Source organism: Tachyglossus aculeatus, chromosome 10, assembly GCF_015852505.1.
Source record: "Tachyglossus aculeatus isolate mTacAcu1 chromosome 10, mTacAcu1.pri, whole genome shotgun sequence".
Classification (NCBI taxonomy): Eukaryota; Metazoa; Chordata; class Mammalia; order Monotremata; family Tachyglossidae; genus Tachyglossus; species Tachyglossus aculeatus.
This window is the reverse complement of record NC_052075.1, coordinates 4118227-4138018: the sequence shown is the minus strand read 5'-3', so window position 1 is coordinate 4138018 and position 19792 is coordinate 4118227. Positions and strand designations below refer to the sequence as shown.

General features: G+C 45.7%; 1 protein-coding gene across 1 annotated transcript in view; it reads right to left on the bottom strand.

The window, feature by feature from the left end:
- Positions 1-19792, bottom strand: part of CACHD1 (cache domain containing 1) — a 205874-nt gene that overhangs the window by 49197 nt on the left and 136885 nt on the right. The window contains exons 7-10 of the mRNA XM_038752670.1: positions 9394-9520; positions 7461-7605; positions 5861-6077; positions 2076-2225 (exon numbers count right to left, since the gene is read on the bottom strand). Of these exons, the coding sequence (XP_038608598.1) occupies positions 2076-2225; positions 5861-6077; positions 7461-7605; positions 9394-9520 (639 nt within the window). The remainder of the gene's footprint in view (positions 1-2075; positions 2226-5860; positions 6078-7460; positions 7606-9393; positions 9521-19792) is intronic.

The window sequence follows — 19792 nt, the reverse complement described above, 5'->3', positions numbered from 1 at the left end:
GCAAAATAAATAAATAAATAAATAAATAAATAAATAAATAAATAAAGTAATAAATACGTACAACCATATATACACATATACAGGTGCTGTGGGGAAGGGAAGGGAAGTGACTTGCCCAAAGTCACACAGCTGACAACTGGCGGAGCCGGGATTTGAACCCATGACCTCTGACTCCAAAGCCCGGGCTCTTTCCACTGAGCCACGCTGCTTCTCAAGAAGAAGTTATCTCTCCCAAGAGCTCGGTATAGTACTCTGCACAAAGTAAGCGCTCAATAAATGCGACTGACTGACTAATCAGTCAACCAACCTATCAGTCTCTGGTTTATTTAAAACATAAAGTCCCTTGAGTGTCAGTAGTTAGTAGAAGACTTTATTGAACACCTTCCTGGTACACTGTACTAGGTCCTTGGGAAATACAAAATAACAATGTGATATGATCCCTGCTCTCAAGAAGCTTACATTCTAATGATGGAGACAAACATAAAAACCTTAACAACTAGACGGGTCAAAAATCAACCAAATCAATGGTACATACTGAGCACTACTATGTGCAGAGCACTGTATTAAGCACCTGGGAGAGCACAATATAGCAAGATTAGCAGAAATGTTCCCTTCCCATAACGAGATTACATGGGGAAGCAGCGTGGCTCAGTGGAAAAAGGATGGGCTTGGGAGTAACAGGACGTGGTATCTAACCCCGGCTCTGCGACTTGTCTGCTGTGTGACTTGGGGCAAGCCACTTAACTTCTCCGTGCCTCAGGTACCTCATCTGTAAAATGGGGATGAAGACTGTGAGCCCCTCGTGGGACAACCTGATTACCTTGTACCTATCCCCAAAATAGAGACTGTTATAATTGGAACAGTGCCAAGAGTGAGGTCACTTCAAATTCAGAACCATTATGAAGTCACATGAGTGGGACAACAGGCAAAACCTCCATGTCATTTTAAGTGTGGATTTTGCCTTTTCTTCTCAATTATTTTAATGGAAAAATAATAATGACAATAATAATAACTGTGGTATTTGTTAAGCACTTACTATGCTCCGGGCACTGTACTAAGTGAATCTTTCTGGTTGTTTAAACAAACAAACAACAAAAAAAACCCCTGGAAGATGGCAATTTTTTTTTAATGGCACTGTACTAAGCATAGGGATAGATACAAGATAATCAGTTTGGACATAGTCCCTGTCCCACATGGGCTTACAGTCTTAATCCCCATTTTGCAGATGTGGTAACTGAGGCACAGAGAAGTGAAGTGACCTGCCGAAGATCACCCAGCAGATGAATGACAGAGCCGGCATTAGAACCCAGGTCCTTCTGACGCCCGAGTCCATGCTCTACCCACTAGATCAACTCTGTGAGGAACAAAGGAGAATAGCAAATGGAGTAATGCAAGGAGGCAGCACAGACACTACAGGCCCAATAGTTTCAGTGTAGCAGTAGTAATAATAATAATTGTGGTATTTGTTATGCCCTTACTATGTGCTAAGCACTGAACTAAGCCCTTGGGTGGATACAAATCGTGTTGGACATAGTCCCTGACCCACATGGGGCTCACAGTCAAACTCCCCTTTACAGAAGAGGTAACTGAGGCACAGAAGTAAAGTGACTTTCCCAAGGTCACCCAGGAGACAAGTGACAGAGCTGGGATTAGAACCCCCCAGGACTGTGCTGTATCAACCTGGACCACGGTCATGAACGGACTGGCTTTTTCCAAAGCTGTGGAAAACTGCTCCAGGGATCTGGGCAGATCAGTAAACCCACTGATATCTTAATGCATCTAGGGCACCAATGAGAACTAACATCTCCTTCTGAAGTGAAATGCTGCCCTGGAGGAAAAAAATTGAGCAACCGAATGGAATCAGAATGATGGACAGTGATCTGATAATGAAAGACACACACCCAACATAAAAAAAAAAAACCAATTTAAAAAAAAGGAAGATAATATTGAGAAACAAAGAGGCTGGTCTCTCCTACCTTTACCAAAAAATCTGCCCTTAGCCCAAAATTAGCATTTGCCATAAGTGCTTTACCAGAGAGGTTCTATCTTTGAAAACCTCCTCAAACATGTCTTACCATTCATGAGGGCATAGGTGAGAATCATTACAGAGTTGTTGAGAAAGCTATTTTCTTCATTGATGGCGCGGAGAGTAGCCTTTTTATCTTCTTCCGAAGACTCCTTTGATGTAATTCCAGCTGACAGGTAAATTATGACCATGTCGGTATCTACCCAAAAACAAATAAACCAGTGGTCATGTGGTCGTCTAATCTTGGCTTGAGGCACATATTCACTAAGCCATACAGGCAGAATTCCCTGCAGTCTCCCTTTTTGTTACCTGGGAGAGGAATGCCTAGGTCTTTTAATGCCATGATCCCTGCCCACAGAAAGCTTAATCAATCAATGGTATTTATTGAGCGCTTACTCTGTGCTGAGCATTGTACTAAGTACTTGGGAGAGTGCAATACAACCATACAATAGAGTTTGTAGACACAATCCCTGCCCACAGTGAACTTGCAGTCTAGAGGGGGAGGCAGACATTAATATAAATAAATTGTGGCTACGCTCTAATAGTCCATTTCTTTATTTTTTTAGTGAGCCACAGCTAATAACTCTTCCTTCTAGGGCGGAAACTCTTGGATTTGTTAACAGCCGGTCACCTCCTGCTGCTTCCAGTGTTTGGATGGTTCAGAAGACAAACAAATGAAAATATCAGAAAACACAGTTATGCCTCAGAGCCAATAAGAACCCCCACAACAGGAAACCATTTTTTTCTGGATGTGTCTCTTCTGAACGAAAGATAAACCGAGCTTTGGTCTATTTGTGGTCACCGGATATCACTGAATTTATGACCTATTGGGGATCCTGAAAACCGTCTCTTAGTTGAAACGTTGTAGGTTGGAACCAATTTTCTCTTAAGACAAATACTATAATTGGGGGAATTGTTTCTCAACCAGAGTCAGATACCTGTTTTTACCAAAGTTGGTCTGTTACCTCAATTACAGATGAGAAAAATAACATCATGAACGTTCTACAGAGTCACAGAGTTTCCATGATAGGATAGCAAAGTTCTGCTTTCTAGAAAGTAAAATGGACCTATCAACCCTCCCTGGTGATTTTGCCATGGACCTCTCACTCACATCCTGCCTCTAGCCTGGACCCCTTCCCTCCTCATATCTGCCAGACAATGACTCTCCCTGTCCTTCAAAGTCTTATCTTATTCCAAGAGGCCTTCCCTGACTAAGACCCCCTTTCCTTATCTCCCCCTCCCTTCTGCATCACTCTGACTTGCTCCCTTTATTCATCCCCCCTCCCAGCCCCACAGCACTTATGTACATATCTGTCATTTATTTCTATTAATGAATGTCTTCCCCTCTAGACTGTAAGCTCGCTGCGGGCAGGGAATGTGTCTATCTCCCAAGTGCTTAGTACAGTGCTCTGCACATAGTAAGTGCTCAATAAATACAATACTGAATGACTCCTGCCTAGCAATCAAGTAACCTCTCAGCCTCCTGCCCTCTTTCAATGTTAACCCCCATTTGTCGTGGTTCCCATGCAGCCCCCCACTTCCATAAAAGAGGCTGATAAGGCAATGCCAAAATGGACACATAAATAAAGCTAACCTGGTGCAAACTTAGAAAATGTAAGCGCCATTTGTGTTCACACAAAAATCTTAAATCAAGAAGGACTGCACCTTAGCACAGGATACTTTCTCCAATGTTGGAAAGTGGAAGTGCTTTTTGAATCACTACATCTAATGGGAGGGAAGGGGATCAGTTTCATTTGTATAGGTAGGAGCTGGGACTCAGAAATCACAACTCAACTCAGGCCCCAGGAATTGAAAATAAATAAGGCCCCAGTAATGGAATAAGAGACTGAGATTAAACCTCCACTCCCTTGGGAACCAAATGCCCCTTGGAGAGGGAAGGAAAAGGGAGTCCAACGTACGTTCCCGGCTTCTGATACGGGAGGGTGAAAGATGATGATCATACTCTCCTCCTTCAAGGCCTCATTTTTTTAAGGGTATTTGTTGAAGCACTAACTATGTGCCAGGCACTGTACTAAGCGCTGGCATTGATACAAGCTAATCAGGTTGGACACAGTCCCTGTTCCACATGGAGCTCACCATCTTCATCACCATTTTACAGATGAGGTAACAAGTACAGAGAAGTGAAGTGATTTGCCCAAGGTCACATAGCAGACGAGTGGCAGAGCAGAATTAGAACCCAGGCCCTTCTGAATCCCAGGCCCATGCTCTACCCACTAGGCCATGTTGCTTCATCTCCTTTAAGAGGGCTTCCCCAACTAAGCCCTCATTTCTTTTCCCGCTCCCTAATGTGTCACCTTCATCATTAGAGTTGCACCCTTTATTGACCCCTCTTTCATCCCCACAGCACTTATGTACATACCCATTATTCACTTATTTATATTAATATCCATCTTCCCCTCTAGACTGTATGCTCGCTGTGGGCAGGGAACGTGTCTACCAACTCTGTCATACTATATATACCCTGCCAAGTGCTTAGTACTGCGTTCTACACACGGTAAGCGCTCAATAAATATCATTGATTGACTGATTGAAAGCTGAGTGTGTGGGGTGGAAGGGGAAATGGAAAATAATCCCATCTCCTGCCTGGGATCGGGACGTTCCCAGGAACCCCACTGACCTGACAAGCCGGCTTCTGGGACGTGGGGCTGGGGAAGAGAAAGGGAGGATGTGGAATTTCAAGCTTCCTGGAAACTGGGGTGTTTCTGGGAAAACCAGTGTGGCCTCGTGGACAAAGCGCAGGCCCGGGAGTTAAAAGGACCTGTATTCTTCCGGCCATTTCAGCAATAAAGCAAATGTCCGATTCCTATCGAGCCGGACCTAGAATGGTCATTTCCATTCAGGACCTCCTTGGGGTGCTAACTTGTCACCCTCCTCCAGAGTTCCCCACCAATGTTGCACAGAGTTGCTTCCTTGAAGTCCGTTGGGTTTTTACATGAATGCTTGCTCATGCTCAGATAATATTTGCACCTTTCTACATTTTCCCCAAAGCCCTGCGTGGTTTTTCCCGTTTTCCCCCTTTGCAAAAAACACCTACCCAATATGCAAACAGTACCACCGGCTAAAAAGAAGTCACACATTTCTGAACAGTTTCAGAATATGTGACGTATATTTAAAAACTCGTTTGGATTGCAATAACATTCCAGGTGGCCTTTGAAAAATGAAATTTACATTTCAGCACCTTCACATATTCACAGCCCAATGCTCATGGGAACAGCTGGATGATAAATCAATCAATCAATCGTATTTATTGAGCGCTTACTGTGTGCAGAGCACTGTACTAAGTGCTTGGGAAGTACAAGTCGGCAACACATAGAGACAGTCCCTACCCAACAGTGGGCTCACAGTCTAGAAGGGGGGGACAGAGAACAAAACCAAACATACTAACAAAATAAAATAAATAGAATAGATATGTACAAGTAACGTAAATAAATAGAGTAATAAATATGTACAAACATACATACATATATACAGGTGCTGTGGGGAAGGGAAGGAGGTAAGATGGGGGGATGGAAAGGGGGAGGAGGAGATAAATGTGGATTCACCCACTGAGCCCCATTAACCCATGCAGAGGGGAGAAAATGATCTCTATGCCTAGCCGAACTGGAGAATTAGGGAGTGGAAAAGTGGGTGACGAAACAGTTCACTGCTTTGGGCCAATTCTACCTGCTACTAAAAGAAGACAATCCAACCTAACTCTCCTAGGCGCACATTAACACTACTAGTTGGCATTTTCACTCAGGAAGTTAGAATATTTTAAAAATGCAATTACGTTGCAAACGGAAAAAAAAAGGGATGGCATGGTAACCGACTTACTTGGCTGGAATTTTGTACTATTGTTTGTGCTCCGCATTAACTGGAATGCCTTTTGAAATCCCACTGCGTGCTGGGTAGGGCTGTCAGATGATTTCATGCTGCCAACGAAGGTAGACATTTTCCTTTTTGTCTCGCTAGTGGCTGGAGACAGGTATGTCTTATAACACTGATCCAGGGAGCAGGTTCTGACTGTGTCAGCCACAGTGAGCACGGAGATCTTAAAAGAAAAAAAAAAAAGAGAGAGAGAGAGACTGAATTACTCCACCGGCTATGGGATTCCTTGCAGACCTGTAAAGTGCGCACATAATGGAAAGGCCGACCGAAGAGTTTCTGTGGATTTACCATCGACGCTAGAAAAATAAGAGGTCGGAGCATAAATCCATCAAGTTTGAAAAGGATTAGCAGGGGATGGGAAGAGAAAATAGACTTTGACCTTCGTTGCTAAGACAGAGGCCCCTTCAAAAGTTCTCACGGACAATTTTTTTTTTTTTTTTTACAGAAGGTCAGAGTCAGAGAGATCTTTGCAAGCGCTATGATCCTGGCCCCTAATCTGTAAAGCATTTTAAGCAGTTCTGGAGTGAAGCAGAGCTTTGGGAGGTAGAGTTAAAATGAAGAAGTAGGAAAATTCCACAACCAACACATTTGGGTTGGCTCTAAATGAAATGATCTTTTGGGTACCATGGAACTCGGGGCAACTCCGGAACGTAACCTGTCTCTCCAAACCGACTTTTCCATCTAGAGATAACAAGGTAGTGACAGGCTCGGGGCTCAACTAATGAAATGGGGGACCCACTTCATTAGGACCCTGCCCTCCTGATAGGGATCCCTAAAAGACAGGGATTTGGGTGGAGACGGGTGAGTCCTCAGGAGCCAGAAACAGTGGAAGTAGTGTGGCCTGGTGGATAGATCATGGGGACTGAGAGTCAGAAGGACCCGGGTTCTAATCCCGGCTCCATCACTTGTCTGCTGTGTGACCTTGGGCAAGTCACTTCACTTCTCTGGGCCCCATTTTCCTCAACTGTAAAAGGGGGGTTAAGACTCTGAGCCCCATGTGGAACAGGGACTGTGTTCAACCTGATTGGTACTTCCCAAGTGCTTAGTATAGTGCTCTGCACACAGTAAGTGCTCAATAAATACGATTGAATGAATGAATGAATTGGTTCGTATCTATCCCAGTGCTTAGCACAGTACCTGGCACAAGGAAGCACTTAAATACCATTTTAAAACAAAGGGAGACTCAACTCATGTGGGAGCAGTTGCCAGTGTGACTGAAATTCATTCAGTTGCATTTATTGAGCACTTACCATGTGCAAAGCACTGTACTAAGCACTTGGAAGAGTACAATATATCAATAAGCAGACACATTCCTTGCTCACAATGAGCATACATCGCCTTCGGGATGATAAATGTGACACTCCAGGGTTTGAATGTATTTCCTGGAAGACCTTAAAGACAGTTCGTCCCTGAAGCATTTTCCCAAAATGAAAGACATTTCTTCCCTGAAGCATTTTCCAAACCGCTCAACTGTCCGTAAAACCCAAAGCCCTGTTAGAATCTCAGCCAACACAAGAGCCCTTCTGAGGAGCCGGCCCACGCTCACCTTATCGTGTTCATCGATGGAGCTGAGGATGACGTGGGCGGCATCTTTGGCGATCTGGAGCTGGGTCTCCGTGACCGAAGCGCCGTGGTCCATGATGACAACGATGTGTTTCGACTGGGGCCGCACGGTTGAGACGTAGATGGGTCTGCAAATGTGGGACATGCGTGACAATGACCTTAGGGTTGCCCTTGCCTGTGGGTGCCACCTCTAATGGCTTTTAGTAGAAACACACTGGGTGTCAATCAATTCACTAAACCCTTATACTTAATTGTACTTCCCAAGCTCTTAGTACAGTGCTCTGCACACAGTAAGCACTCAATAAAGATGATTGAATGAATGAACACCGTTCTAAGCGATTGGGAGAGTACAAGACAAAAGATGCCCAAAGTCTTGTTCCTAGAAGGCCGGCCCAAGGCGGTGACTTCTGATAAACTCTTCATTTCATGTTGTAGTTGATTAAGTCCGGATTTGGGAGTCAGAAGGTCATGGGTTCTAATCCCAGCTCTGCCGCTTGTCTGCTGTGTGGCCTTGGGCAAGTCACTTCACCTCTCTGCATCTCAGTTACATCGGGAGCTTCTCTGGTAGTTCCCTTAAAGAACACCTGGCCCAGAAAGCAACGGTTAATTGCGGGAAGTGACATCGCCGTATTTCATGGCCAGGGGCCTCCTGTTCAAGTGAACACTATGTGGGAGGAAATTTTCTGAAAACTAAGATAAGAGAGGAAGAGGGGCCAGCTGGCTCGCTCTGATGAGTGTGACAAGAAGAAGCCCTTGCAAGCTGTGGACAGTTATGCTAGTCCACGAGGTTCGGTTTAGCCCCGTGAGATGGAGGATTTCTCTTGCCGCCCCTACTATGTTGTACTGTACCATCCCAAGTGCTTCGCACAGTGCTCTGCTCATAGGAAGAACTCAGTGAATACCATGGATTGACTGATGGACTAAAATAAAGTCTTCGAGGATAGGTCAGAAGAATCAAGATTAATTTTCCTAGAAAAGGGAGGGCAATTTAACAATAGTGACTAATAGAGTATATATTGAGGATTATTACCTGAAGCTCTCAAACCTAATTTTTTTAATGGTATTTGTTTAGGTCTCACTTTTTGCCAGGCACCGTACTAAGTGGTGGGGTAGATACAAGCTAATCAGGTTGTACACAGCCCGTGTCCTACATGGGGCTCACAGTCTTAATCCCCATTTTATACATGAGGTAACTGAGGCACAGAGAAGTGAAGTGACTTGCCCATGGACAAACAGCAGACAAGTCCCATAGCCAGGATTAGAACCCATTTCTTCTCCTAGGCCTGTGTTTTTCCATTAGGCCACACTACTTCTCTGTTGTCCCTCTTGTTCTCTGCATCTGTAATAAGGGTTTCTTGTCTTGAAATGTGTTGTAAATTGGGGGTAACAATACCAGGCTTGGGAGTCAGAGGTCATGGGTTCAAATCCTGGCTCTGCCACTTGTCAGCTGTGTGACTTTGGGCAAGTCACTTAACTTCTCAGTTAAGTGTCTCAGTTACCTCATCTGTAAAATGGGGATTAAAACTGTGAGCCCCCCGTGGGACAACCTGATCACCCTGTATCCGCCCCCCAGCACTTAGAATAGAGCTTTGCAAATAGTAAGCGCTTAACAAATACCATCATTATTATTATTATTAACAAATACCATCATCATTATTATTATTATTGAAGAAATCAGAGGCATGGATGCTTTTGCATTCTCCAAAGGTTTCCCCTCCGGAGGAAAACATATTCCTTTCTTTGGTTCATTAGATGGTATTTTGGGCTGCTGAAGAGCAAAGGGTAAATGGATGGGTCTGAATTTTCAAAGGGGGCTCAATATGCTTTTAAAGCAGGAATAATTGGTGAAAAAAGATTTGCGATTTAACACATTTCACACATTCCTAAAGGAAAACAAATCAGAAAGAAAATCCTACCTGCTGCGATGTTCATAACTGCCCTTGCACCGGAATTTGTGAGCAGGAAACACGGTGAAAATTCCTTCTTCGGAGCTGAAGTACTGCCACTTGATCCCAGGGTTCGACTTCAGATTGTCCGCGAGAACTGGAGAGGAGGGAAGAGATGACCAATGGCACTGAGCAGAGAAAATCGAGACGTGGGTCATCATCATCATCATCAATACTATTCACTGGGTGCTCACTGGATGTCGGGCACTGTACTAAGCACGTGGGAGACAATACAACAGAGCTGATAGACACCGTCCCTGCCCAAAACGAGTTTACACAATCTAAAGAGGCTTCGATCACCCCAACTTTCGGAGCAGAAATTGATTCTTCTATTGGGAAATGCCACGGCATGGCCTAGTGATGAGAGCACGGGCTTGAGAGTCAGAGGATGTGGGTTCTAATCCCGGCTCTGCCACTTGTCTGCTGGGCGACCTTGGGAAAGTCACTTCACTTCTCTGGGCCTGAGTTCCCTCATCTGGAAAATGGGGATTAAGACTGTGAGCCCCAAGTGGGACAACCTGATTACCTTGTATCTACCCCAGTGCTTAGAACGTAGTAAGCACTTAAATGCCATTATTATTAGAGATGCAAAATCTCTGATTCTGATTTTTTCTGGTCCCTCACACGAGAGGAAGGGCTGAAAGCATAACAAAGATCCACAAGAATAAGGACATCCTTTTTGGGAGGATTAGAAAGTTCTAGGTTCACTGGAAGGCTTTGCACAGGCTAAAACGCTGTCTCATGTTCATGTACTCTTTTTTAATGACACCTGCTAGCACTTACTACGTGCCAGGCACTGTACTAAGTACTAGGGTAGATTCAAGATGAACAGGTTGGACACAGTCCGTGTCCCTCATGGGGCTCGCCATCTTAATCCCCATTTTCCAGATGAGGGAACTGAGGCGCGGAGAAGTGAAGTGACTGGCCTAGGGTCACACGGCAGACAAGTGGTGGAAATGGGATTAGAACCCACATCCTTCTGATTCCCAGGCCCCAGGCTCTATCCACTAGGTCACGCTGCTTCTGAAACTCTGAAACTCACAATGCCAACCTTCCTTTCCGCCCTCTTGAAGAAAGAAAGGTTTCCACTGAGTCGTCATTGATTCATTCATTTTGTTCATTCCTTCACAGACTGAGTCCCCCTTTTCCTCTGCTTCTCCTCCCATCCCCATCGCTCCAACTCCCTCTCTCTGCTCTACTCCCCTCCCCACATCCCTTGTGTATATACGTACAATATTTATTATTCTATTTATTTTATTCATGATGTGTATATATTTGTAATTCCATTTATTTATATTGATGCTATTGATGCCTGTCTACTTGTTTGTGTTTTGTTTTTTTGTCTGTCTCCCCCCTTCTAGACCGTGAGCCTGTTGTTGGGAAGGGATTGTCTCTATCTGTCTCCGAATTGTAATAATACTAATAATAATAACAATAATAATAATGACATTTATTAAGCACTTACTATGTGCAAAGCACTGTTCTAAGCGCTGGGGAGGTTACAAGGTGATCAGGTTGTCCCACGTGGGGCTCACAGTCCTAATCCCCATTTTACAGATGAGGTAACAGGCACAGAGAAGTGAAGTGACTTGCCCAAAGTCACACAACTGACAATTGGCAGAGCCGGGATTCGAACCCATGACCTCTGATTCCAAAGCCTGTGCTCTTTCCACTGAGCCATGCTGCTTCTATTGTACTTTCCAATCGCTCTGCACACAGTAAGCACTCAATAAATACGATTGAATGAATGAATGAATTGATTAAATGAGCTCTAAAGTCCTAGTAGACATTTATTCCTGGAAAAGAAACAGCTGCTGGACCCTGCAAAGATGCCGGTAGAGCAGCTGGGCATTTATCTCTTATTCTAAATGATATTAACACCCAGACTTGACATAATGAGAAGTAACAGACAAACTGGTGGGCCCATGGGAGCGGATTAAGGGAATAATTAGAGTCATAGAGCCCTGAATATTTGATGCTAAAATTAAACGGACTCCCCAGACTGTCCCAGATAGGAGCTACCCACCAATAGCTGGGAGGTCATAGCTTAAATCCCGTGGCCACAGGAGAGACAACAATTGTTTGAGCGGCCTATTTGGAGAACAGTTTCCCTGTCACTTGTTCTCTTGTGGCAAGTCAGCGGCCTGGTGCTATTGGAATGACGTAATGGAGACAGGGCAGATCGAGAAGTCAGAAGGTCATGGGTTCTAATCCCAGCTCTGCCACCTGCCTGCTGTGTGGCCTTGGGCAAGTGACTGAACTTCACTGTGCCTCAGTTACCTCATCCATAAAATGGGGATTGAGACAGTGAGCCCCATGTGGGACAGGGAATGTGTCCATCTTGATTTGCTTGTAGCCACCCCAGCGTTTAGCACAGTGCCTGGCACATAGTAAGCACTTAGCAAATACCATTATTATTATTACTATTCAGTTCAGGAAAGGCCAGGCTGACAGAAGAAACCACTTTGCACGCCCCCGCTACTTACGAGTATATTGGATTGACTTTTCAATTGCATATATTCTGTTTCCACTACGGAGGAATATTTCTAGTCACAAACAATACTAATAATAATGATGGCATTTGTTAAGCACTTACTATGTGCAAAGCACTGTTCTAAGTGCTGGGGAGGTTACAAGGTGATCAGGTCGCCCCACGGGGGGCTCACAGTTTTAATCCCCATTTTACAGATGAGGTAACCGAGGCACAGAGAAGTTAAGTGACTTGCCCGAAGTCACACAGCTGACAGTTGGCGGAGTGAGGATTTGAACCCATGACCTCTAACTCCAAAGCCCGTGCTCTTTCCACTGAGCCACGCTGCTTCTGAGCTGCTTCACAAAGCTACTGAGAACTTAGAACAGACTGTGAGCCCACTGTTGGGTAGGGACTGTCTCTATATGTTGTCAACTTGGACTTCCCAAGCGCTTAGTCCAGTGCTCTGCACACAGTAAGTGCTCAATAAATACGATTGATTGATTGATTGCACTTAGCAGGGGCTCTTGAAATGCCATTACTACTACTATTACTTTATTGCATAGCATTTGTTAAGCTCTTACCATGTGCTAGGCTAATCAGGATGGACACAGTTCCTATCCACATGGGCCTCACAGTCTTCATCCCCATTCTACAGATGAGGTAGCTGAGGCCCAGAGAAGTGAAGTGACTTGCTCAAGATCTCGCAGCAGACAAATGGCAGAGTGGAAATTAGAACACAGGGCCTTCTGATTCCCAGGCCTGGGCTCTAGCCACGCTGCTTCTCAATTTCAACAGATGGAACAAGGGCTCAGAAACCAAAAGTGTGATGTTTTACAAAGGTGTGGGTAGTGCCTTTCCCTCCCCAAAGTCTACTAAACCGAATGGATGCACTAGGGGAAGGAGGGAGAGGGCAGGGAGGTTGCAAACTTTGGTGGATGTAGGGAGGGTTGAGGAATAATAATAATGATGATGGCATTTATTAAGCACTTACTATGTGCAAAGCACTGTTCTAAGCGCTGGGGAGGTTGCAAGGTGATCAGGTTGTCCCACGGGGGGCTCACAGTCTTAATCCCCATTTTCCAGATGAGGGAACTGAGGCACAGAGAGGTGAAGTGACTTGCCCAAAGTCACACAGCTGAGCTGGGATTTGAACCCATGACCTCTGACTCCAAAGTCCGGGCTCTTTCCACTGAGTCACGCTGCTTCTCTAAGAGAATAATAAATCACCTCCAAGAGGCCCTTCCTAAGCCCGCCTTTCCTTTTCTCCCACTCCCTTCTGCGTCACCCTGATTTGTTCCCTTTATTCCCCCCTTCACAGCTCCACAGCACTTATGCCTGCCTCCCACTCTGGATTCTAAACTCAATGTGGGCAGGGAATGTGTCTGTTAATTGTTGCACTGTACTCTCCCAAATGCTTTGGTAGGATACTGCTCTGCACACAGTAAGCGCTTAATAAATTCGACTGACTGAATATAAAGTACCAGTCAGGCTGTAGAGAATCAAGTGATGCCTGGATGCCCAAAGTTAGGCCTGTGAAACCAGCACTGGAGGCAGAGGGGAGACATTTAAGATTAATAGAGGCTTGGAAAATCTGAGCGGAGAAAAGGCTTAAAAGGACTGGGATTCCTTAGTTTGAAGAGGAGAGGGCTGACCCACTTTCACTGAGCACTGTACAGGGAAAATGTGCTTCAGATGCAGGCCGGGGGATTTGGAAAGAGTTCAATAAATTCATTCATTCATTCAATCATTTATTGAGCACTTACTGTGTGCAAAGCACTGTACTAAGCACTTGGGAAAGTATGATAAAACATCAGACACATTCCCTGCCCACAACGAGCTCATAGTCTAGAGGGGGAGACAGACATTAATATAAGTAGATAAATAAATAGATATATAGATAATATAGATAAATAGATATAAATAAATAAAAGATATATACAGATTATACGTATGCTTTGGGGAAGGGAAGGAGGATGAATGAAGGAGCAAGTATAAGTGGCGCAGAAGGGGGTCGGAGAAGAGGAGAGGAGGGCTTAGTCCTGGACTTGGGGGGAGTGGTATGGGGGATCCTTTATTCATCCCCCCTTCCAGCCCCACAGCCCTTAGGTCCACATCCGTAATTTATTTATTTCTATCAATGTCTGTCTCTCCCTCTAGACTGTCAGCTCTTAGCGGGCAGGGAATGTGTCTGTTATATTGCTGTATTGTACTCTCCCAAGTGCTTAGTCCAGTGCTCTGCATTCAGTAAATACAATTGACCAACTGGCTGGATCCAAGCAACTCATTTCCTAACAGGCAGCTGCCCCCGTCTATCCGTTTTATTTGTTAAGTGCCTACTGAGTACAGAGCAGTCAGTCAGAGCACAGTGTGTAGAGCACTGTCCTGAAACTGCCTCTCACTAGGCCATGCTGCCGCTTCACAGGGATGTTCAGATCGCCTTGTAACCTCCCCAGCGCTTAGAACAGCGCTTTGCACATACTAAGCGCTTAATAAATTCCATCATTATTATTATTATTATTATTCAGAGAATCCAATCAACAGTCAATCATTGACTGGGTGTAGAGCACTGTACTAGGCACGTGGGCGAGTATAGTAAGTTCGTCTTGGGCAGGGAATATGTCTGCTCATTGTGTTGTATTGTACTCTCCGGGTCACACAGCACACAAGTGGCAGAGTGGGGATTAGAACCCAGGTCCTTCCAACTCCCAGGCCCGGACTCTATCCACTAGTCCACATTGCTCCTTGATCTCAACAGATGGAGTGTGATGTTTTACAAAGATCAGGCTGGCAATGGAGCTTTTAGACTGTGAGCCCACTGTTGGGTAGGGACTGTCTCTATATGTTGCCAACTTGTACTTCCCAAGCGCTTAGTACAGTGCTCTGCACACAGTAAGCGCTCAATAAATACGATTGATTGATTGATTGATTGATTAAACCCGGGTAGGCCTGAGTGGTTTTTTATCTCCCTTTACTGCCAATGCTGCCATTGCCCCAGTGTGGACTGGGCAGGGGAAAGGGAGAGTTAGAGGGTGAGCCCGAAGGAAGGAGTTTAAAAAAAATCAATCGATGGCATTTATTAGCCACTTAATGGTTGCAGAGTGCTGTACTAAAGCATTAAAGATGCATTTAACTGTGACCTTTTCGGATTGCGGGAGAGAATTCCCGAGCAAAAGGCCGCATTTAAACTGTTTCCCTTCCCTGCCTCTCCCAGAGAGAGTTATCTCTGGTTGTAGCTGCTGCCAAGGGAACTGGCCTAGGCGTTTCCTCCACCGACCCCTGCTTTTTTATGATATTTTGAAGCTTACTATGTACCAGGCACTGTACTAAGCGCTGGGGTAGATACAAGGTTGGGCACGGTCCATGCCTCCACAAGGGGCTCACATTCTTAATCCCCATTTTCTAGCCGAGATAACAGGCACAGAGAAGTGAAGTGATTTGCCCAAGCTCACACAGCAGATAAGTGACGGAGCCGGGATCAGAAGCCAAGTCCTTCACCCTGACCACACAACTCCCACTCTGCAAAACCAAAGCAACTTGCCTTGGCCACTCAAAGAGCCACGCCTCCAGATTGTGTTCTGCCCATCGCCCCGGGGGGAATCTGCCTTTCCTCCAGGACTTGGTGCATGCAGGGAGCTGTAGACACGCGTGGGAATAATTCCTCAATAATTATAACCCCTGAATCTAGAGCTTTTTTCGCTCATATTCTCACTGTAGACTGTAAACTAGAGGTAATGAACGTGTCAACCAATTCTGTTATATTGTAATCAATCAGTGGTATTTAGCGAGTGCTTACTATGTGCAAAGCACTGTACTAAGCGCTTGGAAGATCACAACAGAATTGAGCAGATGCATCCCCTGCCCGTAACGAGCTTACATGATTAGCCTGTGCCTCCCCCAGTGCTTAGTACGGTGTCTGGCACATAGTAAGCGTTTAACAAATACCATTTAAAAAAAAGGAACTGGAGCAGACAGCGATAATCAGTTTGGACACCAACCGGGGCTCGTAATCCAAGTGCTTAGGAGGGCAGATAGCTTATCCCCAAGAAGGCGCTTTCCCCCAGCCCCTGGGTCAACTCAGAGTTGTCGTCCCCGAGGGCTGTTCAATTTTGCCACAACCGCTTGCTTATTTTCCTTCGACCGCAGCACAGAATCCGTCGTCAGATAAAGCAGCTGGAAAAACAAGCCACCCTCCCTTTCAGGTACACTTCAAACTTTCCGTCCACAGACGGCTGGAGAATTTTCTGACAGACTCCCTGTGCTTGATCTTGCCTAAACGAGACAGTGTTCTCATAGGGGTACCAGGTTGCCCTGGGCCCCCAACATTTTTCTTACCCTTCAGTGTGTCCCTGGGCCAAGCAGCCCCTCGAAACCCAGCAGAGATAAACCCCCACACCTACTCATTCACACTCCTAATAGCCCTCAACACCATTAGACCCAGACTGATTTCTGATTTCTGGGCACGGGGTGGGGGGGTATTCCAGTGATGGCATCATCATCTAGGATTGGTGAAAAATAAAAGCTCCAAGAGCTCCACCTACTCAGCCTACTGTGCTGAATTTTTTCAACTGTATTTGTTGAGTGCTTACTACGTGTCCAGCACAGTTCTAATTAAGTCCCCATCATCATCAATCGCATTTATTGAGCGCTTACTGTGTGCAGAGCACTGTACTAGGGCAAGTTCTAAGTAGAAGTGAGACCACTTACTGAATCCCCTTTTTACACTGAGGAAACTGAGGCTCAGAGAAGTGAAGTGACTTGCCCGTGGTCACAGAGCAGGCAAAGGCAGAGTCTGGATTAGAACCCAGGTCCTCTGACCCCCAGGCCTGTGCTCTTTCCAGAGAGGCCTTGCCTCTCCTTCTCTCTTCCTCCTCCCATCTCCTTTCACCACTACCCTGTCTAACACCTTCCCCAGCGATAACAACGATATCCTGAATGGGACCTACCTAGCCTATCCGCTGCGATAAACTCCCGGTGCCGCTCCCGGGAGCGATGACAGAGTTCCGAGAACTGCTCCTCTGCCTCTCCCACCCTCCCCATCCCCCTTCACCTCTCTATACCACCCCACCCCGCTGGACAGAATCTTTCCCCAATTATTTTTTCTTCTCGGATTATTATCATCAAGCAGCGTTGAGTCGTTTCCGATTCATAGCGACTCAATGGATCTATTTTCTCCAGAACGTCCTGTCTTCTGCCATAATCTGTAACCTTTCTAATGGTTCTTTCGTTATCACTGTTATGGCCTCTGTCCATCTAGCTGCTGGTCTGCCTCTTCCATGTTTTCCCTGGACTTATCCGAGCATTAGTGTCTTCTCCAGAGAATCAATCTTTCTCGTGTTACATCCTTCCATTTCTCAAATCAGCGCTTCTGCCCTAACAACCTCTTGTTGTTCATGTGAATGTGTGAGGGTGGATTTGGGGGGTGGGGGTGGGAGGCATAGTTCAGAAGAAGCTCAATCCCCCAAAGTGTGCCTTAGGACCACCCCTCTCTTCACCAGGGTGTGAAGTGGAGTTCAGCTGAGCACTTCCAGAAATGGGGAAGTGGGGTTACCCTTGCCAGGAAGGTGATCTGCCCAATACCATATTCAATGTTGGCCACCTCACAGCCCCATGGTTCTACGCAGTGGCATCGCTGCATAGGATTTGCCTAATAACAATAATGATAATAATGGTGGTGGCACTAATTAAGCGCTTTCTATGTGCCAAGCACATATTATTATACAAACTAATCATATCAGGCCCAGTCCCTGTCCCACACGGGGCTCAGAGTATACGAAGGAAGAACAAGTACTTTATCTCCATTTGACAGATGAGGAAACTGAGGCACACATAGCTCATCAGAGGCAAGCAAAGGATCCCAAAGGGCTGTTCATCAGCTACTGGTGCCCTCCAGCCATTTAGCCAGGTGCCAATCCGTTGCCAAGCCACCAGAGATCATGCTTTCTACTCACCATGCAGGGTAGCATCTTCATCATTTCATTTTACAGGTGAAGAAACCGAGCTACCTATTTCTCAAGGGAACCAATCAATGGCATTTATTGAGCACTTACTATGTGCAGAGCACTGTATTAAAGCGCTTGGGAGAGTATAAAACTACAGAATAAGAGTACAGTTTGCAAGTGAATCCTCAGGCTACTGATTCCCAATTCCAAGTTTTAGCACCCAACCCCATGGTTTCTCCCTCCTGCAGGAGGTCGCCCAGAAGACTCAATAACATTAATTTTGCAGCTTCAGTGATTGCGCTAAGCATGAAAAGTAAATTGGAACATATCCAAATTCAGGTTACCAAAGCAATTTCACCTTGGCAAACCCCCATGCCTTCCAGAGCCCATCATCAAAGCCTGCTTACAGGAACAGTGGGGACCTGAAACTCTAATTCTTCAACGCACCGTATCTGCTGTGTGACCTTGGGCAAGTCACTTCACTGCTCTGTGCCTTAGAGAAGCAGCGTGGCTCAGTGGAAGGAGAACAGGCTTTGGAGTCAGAGGTCATGGATTCAAATCCAGACTCTTCTACTTGTCAGCTGTGTGACTTTGGGCAAGTCACTTAACTTCTCTGAGCCTCAGTTACCCCATCTGTAAAATGGGGATTAAGACTGTGAGCCCCATGAGGGACAACCTGATCACCTTGTAACCTCCCCAGCGCTTAGAACAGTGCTTTGCACATAGTAAGCACTTAATAAATGCCATTAAAAATAAATCCAGGCTCTGCTACTTATCAGCTGTGTGACTTTGGGCAAGTCACTTCACTTCTCTGTGCCTCAGTTACCTCATCTGTAAAATGGGGATTAAGACTGTGAGCCCCCCCATGGGACAACCTTATCATCTTGTACCTCCCCAGTGCTTAGAACAGTGCTTTGCACATAGTAAGCGCTTAATAAATGCCATTATTATTATTAGTTACCTCATCTGTAAAATGCAGATTGAGTCTGGAAGCCCCACATGCAACAGGTACCATGCCCAACCCAATTTGCTTGTATCCACCCCATTGTTTAGAACAGTGCCTGGCACATAGTAAGTGCTTAACAAATACCGTAATGATTATTTTATTATTCTTTCAGAGCCTGGCCAAAGCACAATCCTATTTGGCTACCTCTTGGGCAGACCAACTGGCCTCCGGCAATCAGAGCCCAGGCCAGGACTTCTAAGAGAGGCCAGTGGGGACAGTTGCCTAGGACTATGTGAATCATGATTGAAATAAGGGTTAGCTAGAGCACAGTTGGTTTGTTTGTTTTATGGAACTTGTTAAGCACTTATTATGTGCCAGGCACTGTTCTACGGGCTGCAAGCTAATCAGGTTGGATATGGTTCGTGTCCTACATAAGGCTCACAGTCTTTGTTCTACGGGCTGGGGTAGATACAAGCTAACCAGGTTGGATAGGGTTCGTGTCCTACCTAAGGCTCACAGTCTTAATCCCATTTTACAGATGAAGTAACTGAGGCACAGAGAAGTGACGTGACTTGCCCAAGGTCACACAACTGACAAGTGGCAAAGCCGGGACTAGAACCCAGGTCCTTCTGACAGGAAGCAGCAGGGCACAGTGGACAAAGAACAGGCCTAGGAGTTAGAAGGTTATCCCAGCTCCGCCACTTGTCTGCTGTGTGACCTTGGGCAAGTCACTTCACTGGGCCTCAGTTACCTCATCTGTAAAATGGGGATTGAGCCTGGGAGCCCAGTGTGGGGTGGGGACTGAATCCAACTGGGTTTGCTTGCATCCACCCCACTGCTAAGGTACAGTGTCCAGCACACAGTAAGCGCTTAACAGACACAACAATTAATTAATTAATTCAGACTCCACTAGGTTACACTACTTCTCACAGCCCTGCATGGCTCCAAAGCCTCCATCTTAGCCCGGGCGGAATCTCAGAGTGGCAGGAACCAGTTGGGCACAGTAAGGGA